Source organism: Pecten maximus, chromosome 15 (genome assembly GCF_902652985.1).
Source record: "Pecten maximus chromosome 15, xPecMax1.1, whole genome shotgun sequence".
Taxonomy (NCBI): Eukaryota; Metazoa; Mollusca; class Bivalvia; order Pectinida; family Pectinidae; genus Pecten; species Pecten maximus.
In genome coordinates, this window is record NC_047029.1 from 15,825,898 (window position 1) to 15,849,825 (window position 23,928).

The following is a 23,928-nucleotide window of genomic DNA, read 5'->3' on the forward strand; positions in this document are numbered from 1 at the left end:
GCATAGAATAATCATATGAACAAATGTTATTAAAAAACTTGAATACTTACTGCAGTACTGCTGTGATTTAGGACGCCCCTGGATTTACTGTAACATTCTTTATGACTCTGACCTAATGAATATTTTCGTATCGATTTCTACAGAATGAAACATATCTATAAATCTGGAATGTTCTTTCAAAAATGTGTGATTGATTTACACAATAAAACAAAATAATCCACATATTTTCCGGATAAAAGTTTGTGAACAGTATTTTTATTAGAATTTGTATTGCACTTCCTGTTCTCTGTCAGGCGAGAATTTTGTTGATTTTACATAATTTTTCATATTTCCCCTTTTGTACATCAACAGAAGTGTTTACTATCACATTCACTTTTTATATGTGATGTAAAGGAAACATCGCTAATTAGGTCATACCCTAAATGCCTTGACTGTCACATGGTCTGACGTCATATCCAAAACAAAAATATTGGGGCACTGACTTTGATAGTTTCAGATTGTGCTGAAGGATAAGTGTCGACCATGGAAAATTCAAGGACTCGAAGCAATGACGATGATGTCCAACGAGCAGAGAACATGTTCAAGAACATTCTGAATCCAATTGAACCTTTAGTGATGCGCATTCAGAGTTTGCTTGTGTGGGAATATCCAAGAAAAAGCGCTGTCCTATTTATTTGTGTTCATGGAATATTTTGGTAGGTTACAAACTCCGATCGGGTGTACGCTAGACCTTGCATAATTATTACTTTTGCATATACTATTGAGGTGGTTTTTGATTACATTAAATTCATTTTCATTCATCAAAATAATGCGTCGCTCCCAAAGCGTCATAGAATACATGTTTATTATGCGAAGCATGGGAGTTTTTGTATGGAGAGAAAAGATGATCGCTGATTGGTTGATTATCCTTTGACAGTTGATCTGGCTCAGAGAATGTAAACATCAGCGTTACGTCATCAGTATAACAGCTGTCAGGTTAGGCGATTGAGTCACACTGTGACAGAATAAGATGTACATTAAAGTATTACTGTAAGAACATAATTTATGAAAACCAAGTTATTTTATCCATGAGCACAAAAAGAAGTATGGCCATAACTGTATGACTTACCCCGTAGACCCATGCAGTTATTTCTTTCACACAGGAACATACAATTTACCTGTATATGTATATATGTATCCATCATAGGAAGGAGTAATAAAAAGCATCGGTACAAGTCGTTCCGGCCTCTACCAGTTCGGCCCTTAACCGGTCCGTCTGTATTCGTTCCGGCCCCTTAGTCATTCCGGCCCCTAAATCGTTTCGACCCCCCCCATGTTGTGTTTTTGATCTTTTCTGGTGTTACATACATATATATATGTAATATAATATATATATATGTAAACACATAATAATTTTACAATTTTATTCAGTACAGGTTGTCGCCCCTTAATCGGAATATACAATTTTGTCTCCGTCATTGTTGTATAGCGTGAGTAAACGAAGCTAACAATATATCGTGTTTTCGCGGTGTTGTGATTGGATCCGTGTTATCATCTTTTGCCTCATATGTGATAAGTTAAACTAAATTTTTGATATTTTTTATGATGAAATGACTTTCAGTGCAATGAAACAGAGGGGGGAGGATATTATAAAACGTCCCTGTGTATAACAAAGAAAACTACAGAAAAGAAAAGGCAAGAAAATTCAGTAGATGAGATATATATTATTTATGCCTCATTTAACTGTTAATACATGTAGTTTGCAATCATATTTCCAACTTTCAACTTCTTTCTCTTCACAAATTTACCGGTGTACAGAAAACATATTTACAACAATGTACAAAAGCATATATATATTTACATCAATGTACAAAAGCATATACAAATCTGACTTTATTTTGGTGAAAAGGATACATTTCTTAACTGTATTTATACTTTTATAGTTAGACTGATATTAATATAAAATACTTTAAACACTTTTTTAACAATTATTTCACAGTTCTACCGGTATACACACTTTTCACTTTGAAAATAATATTGCATATAAACGTAGATATTTACATACAATAAACAAAAAAGAGATGAAAGAAGGACATAATTCAGCACAAATATATAATTTCCTTTCATATCATATAATACTTACTAGATGTTTATGTAAATGAATTTTATTTAATTAAGACACTAGAAACACAAAACACATCTTTCTTCTTAGCAACGTCCACAACACTACAAAGTTCTATACACATTTCTACGATACACTTCTACTCTGGAAATCCCGGAGCACAAAGCTTCGAGATACCCCTCAGGAATGCTGAAATCTGCACTGTCTGACTTTCGTAGTCCTTCCACAGCTGCTCCACCTTGGTCTCGCGGAGATGGTTCTGTGTGCGGCGGTGACGGGTGAGGGTCTGCTCCTCCACCAAATGCATGGTTACTTCGATGGAGTTTGCTTCCTTCCTCAAAAGTAGTACAAGGAGGTAGAAATGGAGCATGGCCCGGCCTGCCTTTCCATTCAATCGTCGGTGCCAGCCTGTTAAAAAAATAAACAACACATTGTGAGATATTATCGCTAGAGTACGTTTTTTTGGGTATTACATGTTGCATTTCTTTGTTTTGTATATGACATATTGCATTTCGGTGCTAAATAAACAACACATTGTGAGATATTATCGCTAGAGTACGTTTTTTTTTTGGTATGACATTGCATTTTGGCGCTTTTTAAGTATAACATTATGACAACATTTTCATAATTCCATGTGCAATACCATCATATGATTTGTATAACCTACCTTCGCAGTCATTGTTTGTTCGGATATCATCAGTTTTACCTTAGCGGTCAGGCTCTGGAATGCCTTCTCGATATGTCCTGGCGGGAGGTAAGGAAGGCCGAGCAGTTGCTGGACGAAGACGTAGAGACCCTTCTTCTCACAGTAGGTCGTCTTGAGTCCAAGTGACTGTACCCTTCGCATCACTGCCTGTGCCCAGTGGAAGTAACACCCCATGATGTCCACCTCCTTGTAAACAGCTTTGACTGCGGACCACACAGCTAAAAAGAAGAAATATTACGTTTCAACTAAGTTCAATAATTTCTTAATTATTACGTTTCAACTAAGTTCAATAATTTCTTAATTATTACGTTTCAACTAAGTTCAATAATTTCATAATTATTACATTTTAACTAAGTTCAATAATTTCATAATGACACCGTACAGTAACTTCAATGTTTAAAATTAGCCGTCATTAAAACATATATTAAGATATCTTCATATTTCTTTCGGTCCTCACCAGCCCTCACCAGCTGTCGATACAGTTGTCTGCTGATTCCTGAAAACAATTAGTTGCACAATAAAACTACTTTGATCATATATATATACCATACGTGTAAGTAAAAGTGATTACTTTTTGTATCATTGACAAATACAACATGGTTTAAACTAAAACATGTCTAAAGTATGCATAACTACTATCATCAAATATACGTATAATTATGAGAAATATATTTTAGGATTTGATGAAAAATGTCTAGTGTACTTATGACGTAATGACAAAATATATCTTATATTTATCACAGAATTAGATTTTATGTCGGTGCTAAATTCTTTAATGAATATTGCCTACCTGTATCACAAGTTCTGTGTGTCCATCTCTCACATGTGCTGCAGCAAATGGCTTCTTGACGAGGCCGCACAATCTTCCGACACTTGCAACAGTCGTCAGACATGGTGACCGTAATGAACTTTCCATCGAAATATGCTCCTTATATGACAAAACTAATCTTTTTAAGCTGCCGACTGTCATTTTAGTTAAAATCATACAAATTTGCATATTTAAACTTGAAAGATAGACAAAGCTCAATTTCAACAAGATGTGATGATAGAAAAAATAAAACGTCTTTCATCTACTGCAAGTAAAAACAACGACACCTTTGGTGTTTACGCGCATTTTGAATGAAGCCATAAAATCATCAGCCCACGAGGTGCTTATAGACAAACAAAAAACGGTGATGGTAATTAGTCTTACTAGTGTACAATCATACCGTGCTGATGTGTTTACACAGGTGTATTTTGCCGTTACAGCATAGAAATTAAAAAGAAAACAATTCAGAGTATGTTTTTTTAATTCTTTAATTTTTTATTTCATTCCTTTGCTTTAATAAAATATAGTAACATATGAGTAAATAGAATAAATTTCAATCAAATTTTAAACATTAAATTTGCATTGAATATTGTATTAGCATGGGGACGGAACGACTAAGTATACGGGGCCGGACCAGGTAGGGGCCAGAACGACGATGGCCGGAACGACTCAGGGGCCGGAACGACCTGTATTCAAAAGTATAGGTGCCCTTGCTGGGGCACAAATTATATATATCAGAATCACACTTTTGTTCCAATCGTACGTAGATAAACCATGCAACAGCTGACTAAAAGGGAAATTCATGCTGGCCTATTATACAATCTCCACTTACCGTATACACTTTTGAAGGGATTGGTAGCTTATATTAATATGGCCCATGGCTGAATTGCAACTCATGCCAATTCACACAATATTCACAAAAATAAGTAAAGCATTTGATAATAAATGATTATAATGAGAGAAGTTAGGTGGTAATATAATATTATTATAGCAACCATTCACAATACCAGGTAGTGCAGGTACATATATGTGTAGCGATAATATTCATAATGCAGGATACAGAATTAAGTTCAGATGGCACTCACAGGTAAGACAAATTCAATGTCCAATAAGACGCTTCATTATTCCAAAGCAATAGTTTTAGATAACAGACAGGTGTTCAGGAGTACTTAAGACTTTAAATCAGATTTAATGTCCTTGATATTGGAAACTTAACTCTTCTAATAACTTTTCTATGATAATCAATTAATTGTATGATTTTGTAAGAAGAAATTTGTCTTTGAATGCAGCATTTAAACTTAGCATTGGAAATTTCAGCTTTTCACCTGTTGACAATTTCTTTTTTGTTTGGCAGCTAGATAAGTATCCTCCCAAATGTACTCCCAGAGGACACTTAGACATGTGGGTTATCCAGTTGTGCATTCAAATAATCTTCACATCATAGTATACGTAGCTGAAATAATATCGAGCCTCATCTTAATTACTCAGCATAGCTTTCTTCAATAACTCTGATGCTGTGGTATGGGGGTCAGTCGTCCATGCTCTCCCCCTTCCCCATACCCTCTCATTATTAGATGGTGGGCTGCCTTAAGCTTGTTATCAATATTTCTTAAGAAATGCTGGTTGTATATTTGCCAAACTTCATGTATATATATATCATATGTAGCCATTGGTCCCCAGTTACATTGTATGCCCATCCGATTTCCTGTGTGATCAATCAGAAATCTTTGATTTTGACATTTGACAGTTGAAGTTGGATATCAGTGTTTTTAGAGAAGTAATGGAACAATGTTCTCAAACTTCATATGTTCTTCTTGGTCCCTTGTTGTGCCCATTCAATTTTGTGTCTGATCCGAAAACAAAATGACTAAAAGGTATAGGCATCTAGGATTTTAATAGTTGAAGATTGTTATCATTATCAATTCTTGAATATACATGTTAATGCATGGTAATAGCATTGGAAGAATGTTTTCTCAAACTTGATGTGTAGGTTCCCCTTATGCAATTGAATTTTGAGTCGTATTGAGAGAAAAAAAAGACAAACAGCTGGCAGCCATCTTGGACTTTGATAGCTGAAGTTTGTTATTGCTATATTTCTACACACTCGAAGGATATTCCTCGAACTTGATATGTAGTTGCTTGTTGGTCCCTAGTCTTACCTAGAACTTTTATATCCACGTATTTAAAAATGCTTTGTAAAAGATATGTGTTTGTTTTGTGCTGTGAAATCTTCTAAATTTGATAGCCATCACAAGCCTTTAATTAAATAAAGATTTATTTTATACTATAGGAAAGCTGGTGTATATTCCTGTTTCCTGTGACATTAACACAGCATTTCATTGATTTCAGGTTTTTCGCAGTGAAAGGATGCCAGTTTTACTCCATCGCCAGTACCACCCTCTTCATAGTGTACTTGGTTCTGACGTGGAAGTTAAAAATATGGCCAAAAATTTATCGGTAACAAAACTATACCCACACCTGTATTTCTTATTGCACCTGTAGATTCAGAAATTTTCGTTGTTCCTTTCCAATTTTTCAGTTTTCAGAAATCCTTGATTCTCTAATTGAGGAACTGAACTGAAAGCTATAAACGAAAATCTCTGACTGCAGCCATTTTAATCTTGCTTGTGAACTAACTTAATATTCTAGATAGCTTTACTAACAGTTAACCCAGAAGAAGTTGATTTAAATAGATATGTAAATTTTAATGAAAAATTTGGTTATTTTCAGGTTTTTAGCAGCAGTAGGGTGCCGATTTTATTTTGTGGTCAGTACTGTCACCTATATTGTTTATTTGGTACGGACATGGAAACACAAGATATGGCCAGAGATCCGAGGTTTGTATGATTACCAGTGGGGCAATACTTTTCTAACTTGTTCATATACGGTAGGAGGGGGAAGTCAGAGGTCAGATTAGTATGACCGACCGGCGTTGTCGGCCATATAATCATATAATTGATCTCCAGGATGATGTCACCTTATGTGTCACAAAATATCATACCAGTCCAAGGTTGTCATTCCTCATGTTTTATTTTAACTATAAACATGAATACATTATATTGATGTACATAGTTCTCCAATAGCTCTCGGTCACACCCATATACATCATCCATACTTGGAACATAACGGTTCACTGTCGACTCTAAACCAGAGTCTGAATATAATATCAAAGTATCCAATAAATATGAATGTATCCAAGAAAACCTCCTAATTGATTCTCCTCCTTTTAATTGATATAGTCCTTCTAATGGAATCTTCCCTTCTAATTCATTCTTATTTTGGGTTGGTTGGTTGGTTAGTGGTTTAACTTCTCCTTCCACGGCGTGGGCTGTGTTCAGGCGACGTGAGGGGGCCGATGGTCGAGTGCCTCCGGTGCCTGTGTCCCCCTCAGTTGAGTCTTGTCCTATCCATCTGGTACGTCCACAGGGCTGAACATCTCCCTGGGACGGACATGGGTGGGCTAGGTGGTCCTTCTCGGTCCGATGTCGAACTCCATATGTTATTTTGATTGATCGATTGATGGGGCTTAACGTCCTTGTTCCGGTTATAGAGCCTAGGACACTAAGGGGGAAAGGGGCACTAATAGGGAAAACAATTTTGGACTGTCACTGAATTGTCTTAATACCTACGTTATCCTAATCTAGACCTATATAAACGTATACTCTGTGGCGGCTAGCAATTAGCCTACTCTTGTTCGAATACCAGCAGAGGATCTTTAACGTGCACGGCGTGACTCACCGTACACCGGACCCCCGGATTAACGTCCCTTCCGAAGGACAAGAAGTGTAGAAGATAGCGTGAGATAGAGTATAGATTGGTTGAAAAATTAGGTGTAGTTTGTTAGTGGGATATAGTTTTGTTATTGATTGTAGGAATTCTAGACACCATTTTGTATTGCTAACCATGGTGTTTTCGAATGGGTAAGGGGTAGGGTATAGATCAGACTAGTTTGTAATGCAGAGTGTAGTGATAGGGTGATTGTAAAGGGGTAGTGCTGGGCTTGGGCTAGCATAGGAAATTCTGATTACGTGATAATGCGAGTTATTATACAAAGACTGTTTTTCGGGAGACTGTTGATTACTGTGTATAATCATCTACAAGCCTACCCTACTGGAGCAGTGCTATGTACATAAAGCACAGTTGATAGCGATTAGTAAAAAATAAGCGGAAAAGATGGGGGGAGGGGGTTTAGGAAGGGGAGGTTTTTGGCCAAATGATATTGGCATGGGAGGCCCCCACCTCTATATGTTATTTTTGATTGATTGATTGATGGGGCTTAACGTCCTTGTTCCGGTTATAACCGAGCCTAGGACACTAAGGGGAAAAGGGGTGGGTCGGGGCGCTAATAGGGAGCAATTCCGCATTTCGTCATCGCCAAATGATCTAATATGGGAGGGACAGACGATTATCTCTATGTCTTTTGTCTATATGAAAAAAAAAAAGGAAAAAAAATTGGACTGTCACTGAATTGCCTTAATGCCTACATTATCCTAATCTAGACCTATATGAACCTGTACTCTGTGGCGGCTAGCAATTAGCCTACTCTTGTTCGAATACCAGCAGAGGATCTTTAACGTGCACGGCGTGACTCACCGTACACCTGACCCCGGTATAAAACAAACACAACCTCTTAAACTATCTTTAGCTTAGAAAGTCTCCTGTACCATATGGTCACCATCAGTTGCCAGGTACTGACCGTAGGCCGGTGGTTTTTCTCCGGGTACTCCGGCTTTCCTCAACCTCCAAAACCTGGCACGTCCTTAAATGACCCTGGCTGTTAATAGGACGTTAAACAAAAACCAACCAAACAGCTGTTCGGAATTTTTTTTTTTTAAGTATATGTGTTCTGTTTCACTGTAAACAATATGCAATCTTTGAATTCCCAGTCAGAATTAAGTTATATCATAAACAAACTTCAGTGTATTTTTTTTTTTGACTTTCAGATACAAATGGTGAGATGTGGTCAGGTCATACTTTGAACAGTTGTTTCAATACAATAATTATCTAGACCTGCCGAGTCAATTATCCATTGACCCTAATAACCTTGTATTCATTTCCTCTAATAGAAATACCAGATAAATATAGATTTCTCCATAAAAATAATGTACATTAATTTAAGTTAGAATAATGTTGTTTTTTGATTGGAGATACGGAGAAATGTGATTTGGATACATGTCAATTCAGGTGTAACATGCATAGCTTCATATCTGACAAGAGTGGATCATTTTTTAAATTACTTTGATCTGACAGTAGTTAATAAGATCAATACTGCTTTCACTATTCATTTTGGAGGTTATTGAATAAGAACTGTACGTATGATTTATGTTTAAATATAGCCATTCTATATCTGTGGGTATACTAAACAATCGTGTATGAATCATTTACCTTATATGCATCTCCTGAACCTCATACAAACCAACTCTAGGTATGATAATATAGATTATCTGGCCCCCAGTATTAATTGTTAATTAATCAGTTATAACATGTATATATTTGATCTAATAAGCAAACCTTACATTTTGAATAACACAAGCAGACTGAGCCCTTCATTATTGGTGGGAAAAAAAACACCACCAGCAATTCTTAACAACATAGGTTGCTTTTATGTTTCTCTGAAACAAAAAACTGTAGATCAGTATGTATGAATGTAAGTAATAGTTGTATATTTTTTCTCACAGAATATATTGAAGTCCATCAATCAATCCTCTGTTAAATATGGTTATGATTTTCACTTTCCTGGTGGTAATTTACATTTTCAACTACCTGTAATCTGTGTTCACATGTACATTCAATAAAGCTGGGTGGTGATAGAGGGGTAGAATGATTCCAGAAATCAAAGGACAGATGAAAATTATACGTACAATATTAATGTATATGATCATGAATTGCTAGTTTGAATTGCTGCAGTTCACAAGATCAGGCACCAGGAACATGAAATGATTTTCAGTCTAAAACGTTCATATTTGGACCTAGCCAATCACAGATAGCATTGATATACTCATAATTCGGTGATTGCTATAACTTAATTAGTATAAGTAAAAAAATAAGTCTAAAATGATTTCATGATCCTCGAACCAGGTGTAAATAGATTTTAATTATACCCCCGCAACAAAGTTAGGGGGGGGTATACTGGAATCAGGTTGTCTGTCCGTCCGTCCGTCTGTCTGTAGACGCATTTTGTCCGGACAGCTCCTCCTAAACTGAAGGGCCGATTCCAATGAAACTTCACACAAATATAGAGGACCATGTGTAGATGTGCATGTCACTTTCTTTTTCTCAAAATTATGGTTGCTATAGCAACTGGTCACTATAAACAGGTTTTCCGATAAAAACCCTAACTTTAAGTTTGTCCGGACAACTCCTCCTAAACTGAAGGGCTGATTTCAATGAAACTTCACACAAATATAGAGGACCATGTGTAGATGTGCATGTCACTTTCTTTTTTTCTCAAAATTATGGTTGCTATGGCAACTGGTCACTATAAACAGGTTTTCCGATAAAAACCCTAACTTTAAGTTTGTCCGGACAACTCCTCCTAAACTAAAGGGCTGATTTCAATGAAACTTCACACAAATATAGAGGACCATGTTTAGATGTGCATGTCACTTTCTTTTTTTCTCAAAATTATGGTTGCTATGGCAACTGGTCACTATAAACAGGTTTTCCGATAAAAACCCTAACTTTAAGTTTGTCCGGACAACTCCTCCTACACTAAAGGGCTGATTTCAATGAAACTTCACACAAATATAGAGGACCATGTTTAGATGTGCATGCCACTTTCTTTTTCTCAAAATTATGGTTGCTATGGCAACTAGTCACTATATCACTGGGTTATCTTAGTTAGCCTCTAATTAACAGTTCCAATTCACCATTGACTCGTGCAGATTGCGGGGGTATTAGTCAGCCATCCTGGCGACAGTTCTAGTTTTAAACTACTGGTCATGTAAAAACAGTTTAATGAATATACAAATTTAAGGCTTTTAAAATAATGTCAGATTTTTTCCAGCATAATATTATGACCTGTAAAGTTCACATTCATAAATTGAATATGTATTACTAACTGTTGGTTATTTTCTTAGTGTAGTAGCTGAAGTTCTCTGGTCTGTTCTGTAATAATGTCAGGAAAATTCTCATATAAACATAAAATGTATTTTTTGTCTGGATTTCAAAGACAAACTTTTTATTAGTGGTGAGAAATCAGTTACAAATCCATAACCAATTATCAGTGATAATCATATAGACTTTCCATATTGTTTTCCATTTATCTAATCGACTGACGGTTTTCAAATGTTCCAGTCATATTATTTTTTAACTTTAACCCAAAAATATTAAGTAGCATTTGATAAGGAATGAAACTTCTTGGAAATACATATGTTTTGATTTTGTATTTTATGTAGGCTACTGATCATCACAGGAAATTAGTGAATGTATTGCTTACCAATTATTGGATCAGTTAATTGATGCTAACTGATTATTAATTAAATTAGCTATATCTGATTATTGATACCTACTTTAATTTCAGAAAAAAATGTTGCAACTATATCATAATTTACAAGCTAGGTATTAATATAAATCACAAAAAAAATAGAAAAATGATGAAAACTGATATAATTATAGAACAAAGTTAACCAAGTTATGTTCTGGGAAATAATATAAACATTTAGTTTACATCCCCTTAGATCTACTGGTGAATGTTTTACAATAGTTACAAAATGTTAATGACATATTTATTTGATATTATCATCTGGAAAAAGTTTTTCTATTACATTGTAAAACTCCTTCTGACTGAGCTAATATTGTATGTTTCAGTGCCTCCAGCTGTTCCAGAGGACCCTGACAGGTAATTATATATAAGTCTTATCATACTGGATATATAGCATTGATCACAAAGCTGCTATTTGGTTTTTAGCACCTGGTCCGATCAGTTAAGACACAATCCTGATGTAAAAATTGGCCCAAGGTTCTTTCCCCACCCCAAGGGATTTATAGCTTCTTCAAATACAATCATGTTGAATCTTGACTTTGTTTCTGGGTTACATATTTGAAGCAGTTAAGATCCCCACAACATAATTATATATAATCATACATCAACAAATAAAGCTGTTAGCAAATGGACCATAAACATTATCTTGATGTTTGCCCAAATAAACCAGGTGAGCGATACAGGCCCTCTGGGCCTCTTGATAAATGATATGATCATGATGCCCCAGTTATGACCTATTAATAGACTAGTGTTCTCTCAATGGAATGAATTGATTGTAGATCATATTTATTACAAGAGTGCCAAGATGGAGAGAATGTAAGAATGTAATTGTAAAAGAACACAATTCATGATTAATTTAATTTGAATTAAAAAATCAAATTCCAACCTGGGACCTCTGGCTTACTAGTCTTATGTTCAACCGATTGAGCTAAAGAGAAGATTTCTTTGTAGCCGAGCAGTATAATGTTGGTAGTATTTACCAAGGATACATACTCCCCCTCCAAGGAAGAACTCGTCCTCAAGTTTCCAGGAGTTAGAGTGATGTTTTTACAAGCAAAGCTGAGTAGAATTCTCTACATGGCCCCAATGTAACAGAGTGCATGATTAATTAGTTCAAATCATTGCTTCCGCTAGGGATTGAACCCAGGCTGACCAGTCTTACGCTCAACTTTCAAATACTGTATACATTGTTGGAATCTGTTTTCCCTTGTAGCTGGACGCCGGTACATCCTCGTCTGCTGAGTGTTCCTGAACTAAGTAAATACATGGCTCATCTATGGTGCTCATGTTCAAACATTTTACATTATTGGCTGGCGTTTAGAAGAGCATATCCATTTTTGGTAAGTATCCATGGCATGGTCTATCTTCTTAGCTGACTAATATCCACATCTGATGTAGTTCTCCTGTGAATTTAGTAGAACTGTGTATCGCAAGGCAGGCAGTGATACGATCGGTACCAGTATCGGGATGCAGGGATCACGATATGATTATCGCAGTATATGAGAAGCTGATGACCTATCAGATATCTGATATTCCATCGTACGGTAGTCATGTTTTGTTTGTGGTATTTCTGATATATTAGAGTCCCACAAAGCGTTCTTGAATTTAGATCATTTTGATTTGAAATAACTCCATCAGGCAGCTTTATAAGTCGCTAGAATGGCGCTGGACTTGTCAGCCATCTTGGTCAAGGGAGATACATGTGATAACACATTTTCAAGTAAATCGAGGATAATCGATGCACCACACTGTGATCAAATACATTGATGTATCAGTGAATCATTACACCACTAGAATTTAGGGGCATTGTTAATGTGCCACCATTTATCAGTGTTGAATAAAAAAAAATAACGTGTTCCAAATTACGACATCCTGATTACCTTGATATTTATTATGCTAATGTTCTGAAACAGGATTATCAGTGTAAAGTATAATTGTATGTATTTGATTGTCATAATTGTTTTGCAGTTAATATAAAAATGCTTTAAAACTGCCATTTTCCAAGCAACTCCCAGCAGTAGGAATGGTAACTTGAAAGAAGTGTGATTAAGACACCCATAGTATACTTATTATGATATTGTAATTGTTGCCGTGCGAACGGTGATTTTAATGTCACAATAGCTGTTCTATGTAAAGGACAATGTGATATTCACTGTCTACCAAGGAAGTACTGGGGTATGTAAAATAATTATCATTTTAGTATAATTAATTAACAAATTGTACTACATTTATTGACCCTTAATTCTTTTTATGTTTTACAGTTTTGTGTTGTGAGCAGTATGTTTTTCTTAACTCTGGCTCTGATTGGGCATTATATACCAGGAATAATGCTAGCTTATATAATAGGTAAGTACTAGTATATTACTTCTTTACCTACATACCTCAGTGATTTATTGATTACATAAAAACAGATTATCTTATTATACCCCCCGCAACGAAGTTGGGGGGGCGGGGTATACTGGAATCAGGTTGTCCGTCCGTATGTCTGTAGACACAACAATGTACCGGCTACTCCTCCTAAACTATTGAGGGAATTTCAACGAAACTTAATGGCAATAACCCTTAAACATTGTAGATGTGCGTAATCTATATCATGTTGTTATTTTTTGGTTACCATGGTAACCAGGGCACAAAACTTAGTTTTTTGGGCGAGTTTGACGCAACGATGTACCGGCTACTTTTCCTAAACTACTTATCTGATTTCAACGAAACTTCATGACAATAATCCTTATACATTGTAGATGTGCGTAATCTATATCACGTCGTAATTTTTTGGTAACCATGGTAACCAGGGCACAAAACTATTTTTTTGGGCGAGTTTGTAGACGCAACGATGTACCAGTACTCATCCTAAACTACTGCTTCGATTTCAAAAAACCTTAATGACAATTACCCTTATATATTCTTAGATGTGCAAAACCTATACCACATTAAAGTTTTGTAGTTACCATGGACGATTTCGAAAGACTTAAATGGTCATTATGCATTATGATGCAAGTCTGATTACGTTAACGTATTATTATTAATTGTCAGCTGTTTATTACATATATGATGTCAAAGCTTGTGTATAAGGACCAGGTTAGCTAGTTTTGTCCAGTTATGCATTTCCTTAGTTTTCACAAAATTTGTGTATAGTTAAAAGACCATATGGTGTTGTGATTTCCCCCAAGTAGTCCTTTTAATCAAAGTATGCCACTTTAACTCTTTTTAACAGAGTTATGCCCCTTTTTCATACAAAATGTGTCATAATTTTGCCCGGCTATGCATTCACTTAGTTTTTGATGGATTTTCTTGTAACTTTATACAGAGTTGAAGAATGGCATGAAGTTGTGTCTCCAGTAACGGCTTCTTCCGAAAAAACCCTTTTTACAGAGTTATGCCCCTTTATGTAAAAAATGGTTACTAGCTTGTCCGACTATGCATTTGCTTTGTTTTCAATGGATTTTATCAAAATTTGTCGAATTAGAAGTTCTAATAGGGTTATGGCCCTTTTTCTTTAAAAACGAGCGAAATGTTGTTCGGCTATGCATTCACTTAGTTCTTACCGAAACATAGAACATGTTTGATTTGGTTTTAGTACAATAAATAGGCAGCTTCATAAAGTATCCAAACCAATCATGTAAAAGCGGGGGGTATACTTGTCACTCCCTCGGTGACAGCTCTAGTTTTTTGGTTACCATGATAACCAGGTCACTATACTTCGTTTTTTGAGTGAGGGGGAATTTTGTCCAGTCAACTCCTCATAAACCTGCGAACTGCTTCAAGTCAAACTACACAGGAGTGAGGTGGGTATAAGTTAGCCCTCTGGACGACAGTTCTATTTTATTAAGCAATAAGGTCATCAAGCCATGCTTACACATTACCCAAGTAGTGGGATCCTCAGACCTCTTAGAAGTCAGTGAAATTGTGTTTGTTATTTAAACACTTATCAGTAAACATATAAGGTTCTCTATGTACAGGTTGTGTAACAGTTATCAGTACATTACATTGTGATCCAGGTTCTCTATGTACAGGTTGTGTAACATTACGTTGTGATCCAGGTTCTCTATGTACAGGTTGTGTAACATTACACTGTGGTCCAGGTTCTCTATGTACAGGTTGTGTAACATTACACTGTGATCCAGGTTCTCTATGTACAGGTTGTGTAACATTACGTCATGATCCAGGTTCTCTATGTACAGGTTGTGTAACATTACGTTGTGATCCAGGTTCTCTATGTACAAGTTGTGTAACATTACGTTGTGATCCAGGTTATCTATGTACAGATTGTGTAACATTACACTGCGATCCAGGTTCTCTATGTACAGGTTGTGTAACATTACACTGTGATCCAGGTTATCTATGTACAGGTTGTGTAACATTACGTTGTGATCCAGGTTCTCTATGTACAGGTTGTGTAACATTACACTGTGATCCAGGTTCTCTATGTACAGGTTGTGTAACATTACACTGTGATCCAGGTTCTCTATGTACAGGTTGTGTAACATTACACTGTGATCCAGGTTCTCTATGTACAGGTTGTGTAACAGTTATCGGTACATTACGTTGTGATCCAGGCTCTATATATATTTTTTACAGTTATCAGTACATTACGTTGTGATCCAGGTTCTATATTTATTTTTTACAGTTATCAGTACATTACGTTGTGATCCAGGCTCTATATTTATTTTTTACAGTTATCAGTACATTACGTTGTGATCCAGGTTCTATATTTATTGTTTACAGTTATCAGTACATTACGTTGTGATCCAGGCTCTATATTTATTTTTTACAGTTATCAGTACATTACGTTGTGATCCAGGCTCTATATTTATTTTTTACAGTGATCAGTACATTACGTTGTGATCCAGGTTCTATATTTATTTTTTACAGTTATCAGTATGTTGCTGTGTCCCAGTGTTCTTTATCACAATCTCCTCAAGAGAGTCTACCTCAAATTTGAACCAATATTCATGAAAATGGACTATTCCATCAAGCTGAAGAATAAATGGTCTTTCAAAGGTAAGTGAATATAATTGTTCTGCTGTTCTACTCTTTTACACATCTTCCAAATAATTGAATACTGTTCATTAATCTGGCAATGAAAAATTGACTAATGTTTTTAGAAACAACTTGAAAAGCCCAGGGTTCATTAAAAGATACTGATAGTGTAAGTTTGTAGCATTGTTATGATTGTGATTTTTCTTCAAGTGCCCCGGTCCTCCAAGTCGGTTGACAGTACTGGTCAGATGGAAATTTCTGAGACTGACAGCGAGACAGAGTTCACACCATCCCTTGACCCTGTAACCACCGCAGCGCTGGCCCGTGCCATTACTGACAGTGAGGACGAGAGTCTGGACCCTTCACTCTCAACACCCCTCCTGTCCAAGGAACCCTCTATAGATTTGGAGGACGAAGATGACCAAGGTAACATCACATCCCATAAAATCTTATCCATGTTATAGCCTAATTAACACATGAAAAAATTTCTTAAATCTGTTTTCTGAGTAGCTTTGCAGTGAATCCGTCATTCAGTTCATGTGCAGGTATTTTCCTACATTAGAATCTAGGTCTGTTAATAGGACCCATTCCTCTAAAAAAAATCTTTGAAATGAAATTCCCCATGACTTCTGGCAATTTTGAATGAATAACAGAGGTAAATACCAAATAAAATGAAAAAAAGAATGAAGGTAATATCTATTAAGAAGAACATGAATTTGTTTGAATTTCAGTTTCCTCTGTTTTCCCAATTTCACATTTTGTCTCTTGCAAAATTCCTCATTTAATGGACACTGGAACAGGACAATAAATTATAGGAAAAATCCTGATGTGTTGCTTTATTTAGGGTGTAAATCTGACAGGGTCAGAGGTAAGAGTTCAGGATATGAAAATATCATGTTTCTGTATAGAGTTATTTCCCTTTGTTCATTGTGATGCTGAAAGGGATTTAGACACAAAAAGGTTAAAGTTGTCTATAGGTTGGTTTTCTGAAAAGCCAGTCAAATTACCCTCACACTCCTGGGGTTGTGTATATACACGCTGAGATACAGGGCACAGCATGGGCCCATCTGGACAACTGACCTATATGCAAAATTTCATTCTGATAACGAGGTCGGTCAGCCTCCTACGTCACAGGTTCACTGCTGCCGAGATGATAGTATAACAAATGTTATGAACACCCAAATGTGTGTCGCATTAAATCACTATTTACACACTATCTACCAAAGGTTTTGTGATGTGGGGATACTTTACATTAATATATTGGGTTACAACAGTGAATTGGTTACATGTACTCCAGTGATGATTCCGTTATTCATTTACAACTTATTGGATAAAATAGTATATAACATTAATGGACAAAGGCATCCACTCTTACATGATTTATAATTCAATAAGCTAATTTGTTAGATTTGTTACAGGGAAACAGAGAAATAATCATTAAAAATGAATATATTCTAATTAAACTCTTATAAAAACCTTTCCTTTAGTTTATTTGCTGGTGATAAATATTTTTCTAAATTATTAAGTTCTTTTATATTTTCTACTTTGAGTAACTGAATACGTTTAAACATACTATAGTATTTAAAATGATATGTTTTAATCAAATCAATACGAATGTCTGCGTAACATTTTCACCACATCAAACACATTTCTTTCATAACCTTCATAAAACATTCTTTAAGGAAATTGTCAAAAAAGGATGTTGTTTGAATGCATTACTGTAAAATTGATCAGAACAGTAACTGATTTCTTCAAACATTTACCCAAGACTGACAGTTCAAAGTTACTGATTTAAATAAAGAATCCAAGGATCTTTAGTTTCCAACATGTCATCATAATATGCTTTGAGTAAAAAATTATCTGGACGCTTTAATTTCAACCAATATTTAAAAATTCTTGATTTAATATGTACAAAGGAAATCCTCAAAGTTCAATGTACAAAAAACCCATGTATCGTCTCAGATAAAAAAAAAAATCAGTTCTGTGATTACGTACTATCTTATTAAATTACATCAGGATGAGACAACTGTATTTCAAACTACTGCATTTTTATCAAATCTTTATCTTGCAAAATTAAGAAATGGATATTTTTATGTTAATATTACGTCAGGAAAGGGTAAAACATGTTCTTAAAAGTGTACAAGATCTTATCAAATTATGCCATAAATAAAATGGTTAACAAGGTTAGGATCATTTTGTCACCTCACTGTATAGTAGACCAGAGATGTATATATCACATATGTGATATTTACATCTCTGAGTAGACCTATAGTGTATATGCCATTGTTTGAGTTTTTAAAATAAAAAAAAAAAATAAAAAGATGACATGTGATATTAGTAAATTACCAAGGTTATGATATTGTCCGCTGGTCTACTATTTTGATTATACATGTACAATTACAGACGTGAGGTGTGGAAAGAAAATCTAAACATGTAAGATGATAAAATCAGGACATTCACTGTCATTGCTTTCAATGTTTACAAAATAATATGGGGCTCTTTGAAGTTTCCCTCTATAAATGCATATAACAAGGCAGATGCTAGCCTAGTGATACTGGTGAGGTGAACCAGATGACGCGTCGGACCACGTGACCACCTAGCTCATTAAAATTGTTCAGCCAGCAGCAATATCCCCCTACTGGCCTAAATTAGATAAACAGCTTTGTAAGGCGAGGTAAAACCTGTGTCAGCCAACATTTATGGGGTCGGGCTAACAGAAAATGGAAAAATACCCTATGTGTCCAAAACCCTTTGAATTAATCCTGAGATGGGAACTACAGTATGGTACTTTGTTTGAAAAAAAGAATGACTTAGAGTGACAATATGAAGATTTGGAAGCCATTGATCAATACATTAAATTTAAGGAATAATGATTTTATAGTATGCAACACAAAAATATATTATTGTTTATCGATGTCACTAATTGGTCTTCGTGATAGAGAGCTTGATTAAAAATGTCTAAATGGAGAAAGCAACAAAGATGTGGGTTATTATTCCATGTTCTGTAATTCTGAAAAAAAATGTTGAAATCAAAGTTATTTCTTTTATATAGTTATTAATGTATTGATTCTATTTCAGAACGCCAGGTCGATTTGGACGTAGATTTTGAGGAAGGGATCCAGGAGATGCCATCATTTGATGACGTATTAGATAACACAGATGATGAACTGCTTGAGCTGCATATTCCGAAAAAACCTTCTAAACACAGACGACAGAAACAGGAAGATATGAACTTCGTATCGGAACATTTTGGTGACACATCTGACTCGGAAGAAGAGGGAAACGACTTGAATTTCCCGTCTCTGATGTCAGATAGTATGTTAATACCAGACTCAGACTCCGGAGGTATCTTATCGTCTGGGGCTGGTGCTTTTGTTTCAAACACTCTGTCATCTGTTGTCGGATCTGCACTCGGATCTGCTTTGTCTGGCATATCAAACTTGAAACCAACCTCCACCAGGGGAGAAAACTCTTATAACGTTCCACAAAGTGTATCATACAAACAACAGTCCGGTGATGAAGTAGACTTCAACGTGCCCTCTAACAATGACAAACAGACAGGACCAGGTCATCAACAGGAAGCAGATGATGCTAGTGACTTAGACATTGGAGAGGAGTTCGAGTTTTTGGACCAGTATGACTTGGAAGAAGAGGAAAAATAGCAAAAATCTGTAATGAATTATCTGCATTTTAAGTAATGCTTCAAGGTTGGATTTTATGCAGCTATTGTTTTTAAAATCTACAAGTTAAATGTAAAAAAAAATAAAGTGATGTGTGACAGCGAACATAATTGCAATGGAATGTCAAATTTTGCTATTAAGGTTAACACAAACTTTTTCATCCATTCCTTATATGTCTTAAATGTAACTATTTGAAATCTGGTCACACAAAACAATTTGAAAATCTGGTCTCAAAAAACAATTTTGACAAAATTTAAATAACCCGGTTATAAAGTGATATTCATATTTTATCAAGTCACAAACTCATGCCATACCAGATATGTTATATAATTTAGATGTTTCTTAAAGTAGTACCTCCTATGTTATGTGCCAGTATTGGGTTGTTAGACTACATGTATCTCTTCATGCATGTGCATAAAAAAACTGTACTTAATATACTTTGAACGCTGTTGCATACATGCCATACTTTCATGAGACCAATAAGGGAGATGGATGATTATTTTAAGGGAGTTTTGCCTAAAATAAGGGAGATTTGTGCGCAACATAAATATCGACATTTTTAACCCATTTTTGTGTCGCCTTTGAAAAAGGAGACATATAGGTATAACTTTTCGGCGGCGTCGGCGTCGTCCGGAAAATGGTTTTCGTGCGATAACTTTAGTAGTTTAGAACGGATTAATTCGAAACTTCATGGGAAGGTTCATTACCATGATAGCTCGAACAAGTTCGATAACCAAAATTATTCGCACCTTTTTAAAAGAGTTATAGCCCTTTAATTTTTTGCGAAAATGGTTTCCACTCAATAACTTGAATAATTATTGCAGGATTAATTTGAAACTTCATGGGAAGGTTCGTTACCATAATACTGTGGACAAGTTCGTTAACCAAATTTATTCGCACCATTTTAAAAGAGTTATGGCCCTTTAATTTTTTGCGAAAATGGTTTCCACTCAATAACTTGAATAATTATTACTGGATTAATTTGAAACTGCATGGGAAGGTTCGTTACCATAATACTGTGGACAAGTTCGTTAACCAAATTTATTCGGACCTTTTTAAAAGAGTTATAGCCCTTTAATTTGTTTTGCGAAAATAGAATGTTCGTTACCATAATACTGTGGACAAGTTTGTTATTGTTTTTTTTTATTCAAGTCCTAATTTTAAAGAGTTATGACCCTTTAATTATTCGCATACACAGGCGACACCTCCACTACCGTGGAATTCTTGTTTAAAGCATTAAATTCATTTTGAAAGTGATAAAGAATACAACATATTTGTATTTATTTGAGATATTAATCATACTATATGAAAACAACAAAAAGTTACATAAGGTAAAATGCAATTAGTATACATTCTGATAATATAAAATCATTTTTCATTTGTTATGTGACACAAAAAGTCATGAGACTGCACTGCAGTAAATCTTATCATGATCATTCCAGATTTGGTACATTGTCAACAGGCACCATTTTGACTGAGTGATCACATGAACAGATTGATCAAGTGATTGCTAAATTTAGCCAAATCTCATAAAGTCTCGTGGAAAAAACTAACGAATTGTTACAAAAATGATGTCAGCCAAAATACGGGAGGGAATTACAAAATACGGGAATTCAGGCTCTCTTCCCGGGAGGAAATAAATAACTTGAAAATAAGGGAGATTTTGTCTCACGCCAGGTGGTATGGCATGTATGCTGTTGTAGGATTTGAATGGATTTCTTTCATTTAAATACATGTTGATCTTGGTCCATGGATGGAAGTTATCTTTGATAAGTATTAATCATGAATTTAGCATTTTAGAAAGTTAATGTTTTCCGCTATAATTATGAATTTTGACAGAGACAGCTCTTTCAATATTTCAAAAATCAGGACATTTTCACCCATGTTCTTTCAATTTATTGAAAAAGAAAGACAGTTCATGTTTTTCACCTTTTAATCGTAATTCATAGCAAATGTGTAATGTGTGATTTTTGTTCCAATTTGCTAGTTATTAGATTTCCATAGTGCTTATAAAGGCTGTGCTTTGATTTAAGGTAATTGTAATTAACTTGTATTTGTAATTCATGATGAAACGAATAAGCAATCAACTGTCCAATTTATTATTTGTTCCTTTATTTTTGTAATAGGCCTTGTGTAACTACTTATTTATGGTTTTGAAACTTCACAAGTTTGGCTAGGCAATGCATATAAAGATTTCCTGCTGGTTTCCAGTTAAAAACCAAATTGCTTTGTCAGGGTATGTTTTTTATTTTAAGTCAGTTCTACTGCTTCAGAAATGTGTTTTATTTAACAGTGAATCTTTGGCACAATTTTCTCATATTCTGCAATGCTTAATGCTTAAAATGACATTTAAATTAGCAACTAGACAGAGATAAAATGTTCTATAATCATCTATTATTGGGGAAAAAAACAACCATTAATTATCATCAGTGCTTCTTCGCCTGCATCTGAGCAGAACATCTGCATTTAAATGCAGTAAATATTAAGTTGTGTTCTCATAGGTCAGTTACTAAAAGTGTGATATTTAAAAAGTTAAGAGAATAAACCCCAGGTGTTTCAGTTAGCGGGATATCATGGTACAGTAAATATGATGTACAAAAATTACTGTATTAATAATATGGTTTGTTTAAAATAGGTTGTTGAAGGGCTGGGCTATTAATGATCAATCTCAGACTTGTGGATGTCCTTGTTTTAGAAGGGAGTCATTTTAACAACAGTAAAATATATAATTAAAATGAAATTAATTAACTTTGCTTACTAATACATAATTAGGAAGTTCAATATTAATAAAAACTAATATCAAAAACATGAACTTTTCCTCAGATACAGAAAGTCCTCAAGACATAAACTATTAATAATTCAAATTATAATGATTATTGTCATATTATACAAAATTACCTCCCTGTGCTGAATCTCATGCAACTAGAAGGCCTTTGTGTTATCTGTAAATTTTAACAGATATTGTAAGGACTGGTACATGTGACAATATTTTGTACATTTTTCTTGTTTTCACTTGATAACTGTTAAATCTGTGCACATTTCTATCATGTGACAAGATGGTAAATTAGTAGCACTAGAATTATAGTACATTTGTGTACTACTAAGAAAACTCAGTGTAATAATGTCTTTGATGGAAGCTGTCACTGTGAAGATTTACTTACAACCCAATGTAGACGTTTTTAATACTCTCTGGTTATTTCTGGCCTGTTTAATTAAAGAAACAAGGATGGTATGCTTGGATGCATTAGAATCGATAATATGATGATTTTTAGGTCACCTGAGACAAAGTCTCAAGTGACCTATTCTAATCCCCTTTTGTCTGTCGTCGTCCGCCGTGCGTCCGTAAACAATTTACATTTTCGACTTCTTCTCCAAAACCCCTAAACCAAATTCAATGAAATTTGGCAGGAAGCTTTTATGGCTAAAGGTCAACCAAAATTGTGAATTATATAGTCCCCACCCCCAAGGGGCCTGAGGGGCGGGGCTAAAAAGGGTCAAATTGACTAAAACTTCAAAAATCTTCTTCTCTACTCTCTAAGGTGCTTTACCAAAATTGTGAATTTCATGACCCAGGGGTCTCAGGTTTGCCCCTGGGGAGGGGCTAAACTTTACTATAGTTTATATAGGGAAATCACATTTTTGACTATAATTTGTTGGATTTCTATTGGAATTCATTCTAACTTGGTTCAAATTATCAGTATGGGATAACAGATTGATGGTATGCACATGTTGGCCCTGACTGATCCCCAGGGGCTAATAGGCGGGGGTAAAACGGGTCAAATTGACTGAAATTTCAAAGATCTTCTTCTCAAGACCCAATTAAGACAGAATCAAATACTCTTCATAGGTGGAAGGAGCATATGGTGCTTTACTAATGTTATGAACATCATGACCCTGGGGTCACAAGTTTGCCCCTGGGGAGGGGTTAGATTTTACTATAGTTTATATAGGGAAATCACATTTTTGACTATTATTTGTTTGATTTCCATCGGAATTCATTCTAACTTTGTTAACATTATCAGCATTGGATGACAGCTTAATGGTATGCACCTGTTGGCCCTGACTGACCCCTACATGCTGATGGGTGGCCTCAAAAAGGGTCAATTAAATTAACTGAAATATTTCAAATCTCAGGTGACCGTTAATGGCCATGGGCCTCTTGTTATGTAT

The 23,928-nt window shown here is 35.2% G+C and overlaps 1 protein-coding gene across 2 annotated transcripts; it reads left to right on the top strand.

Annotated features, from left to right (window-relative positions):
• The first annotated feature begins 298 nt into the window (after window positions 1-298).
• Window positions 299-20,605, top strand: LOC117344326 (reticulophagy regulator 3-like). Of its 2 annotated transcripts, XM_033907051.1 has the most exons (9): window positions 299-695; window positions 5,965-6,072; window positions 6,346-6,452; window positions 11,425-11,455; window positions 12,312-12,438; window positions 13,360-13,444; window positions 15,971-16,099; window positions 16,289-16,504; window positions 19,157-20,605. In XM_033907051.1, the coding sequence occupies exons 1-9, from the start codon at window positions 523-525 to the stop codon at window positions 19,738-19,740; spliced, it is 1,560 nt and encodes a 519-aa protein (XP_033762942.1). In that variant the 5' UTR covers window positions 299-522; the 3' UTR covers window positions 19,741-20,605. The 2 variants fall into 2 exon arrangements, with proteins under 2 accessions (XP_033762942.1, XP_033762943.1); XM_033907052.1 differs by lacking the exon at window positions 5,965-6,072 and having other exon boundaries at window positions 302-695.
• Window positions 20,606-23,928: the final 3,323 nt, after the last annotated feature.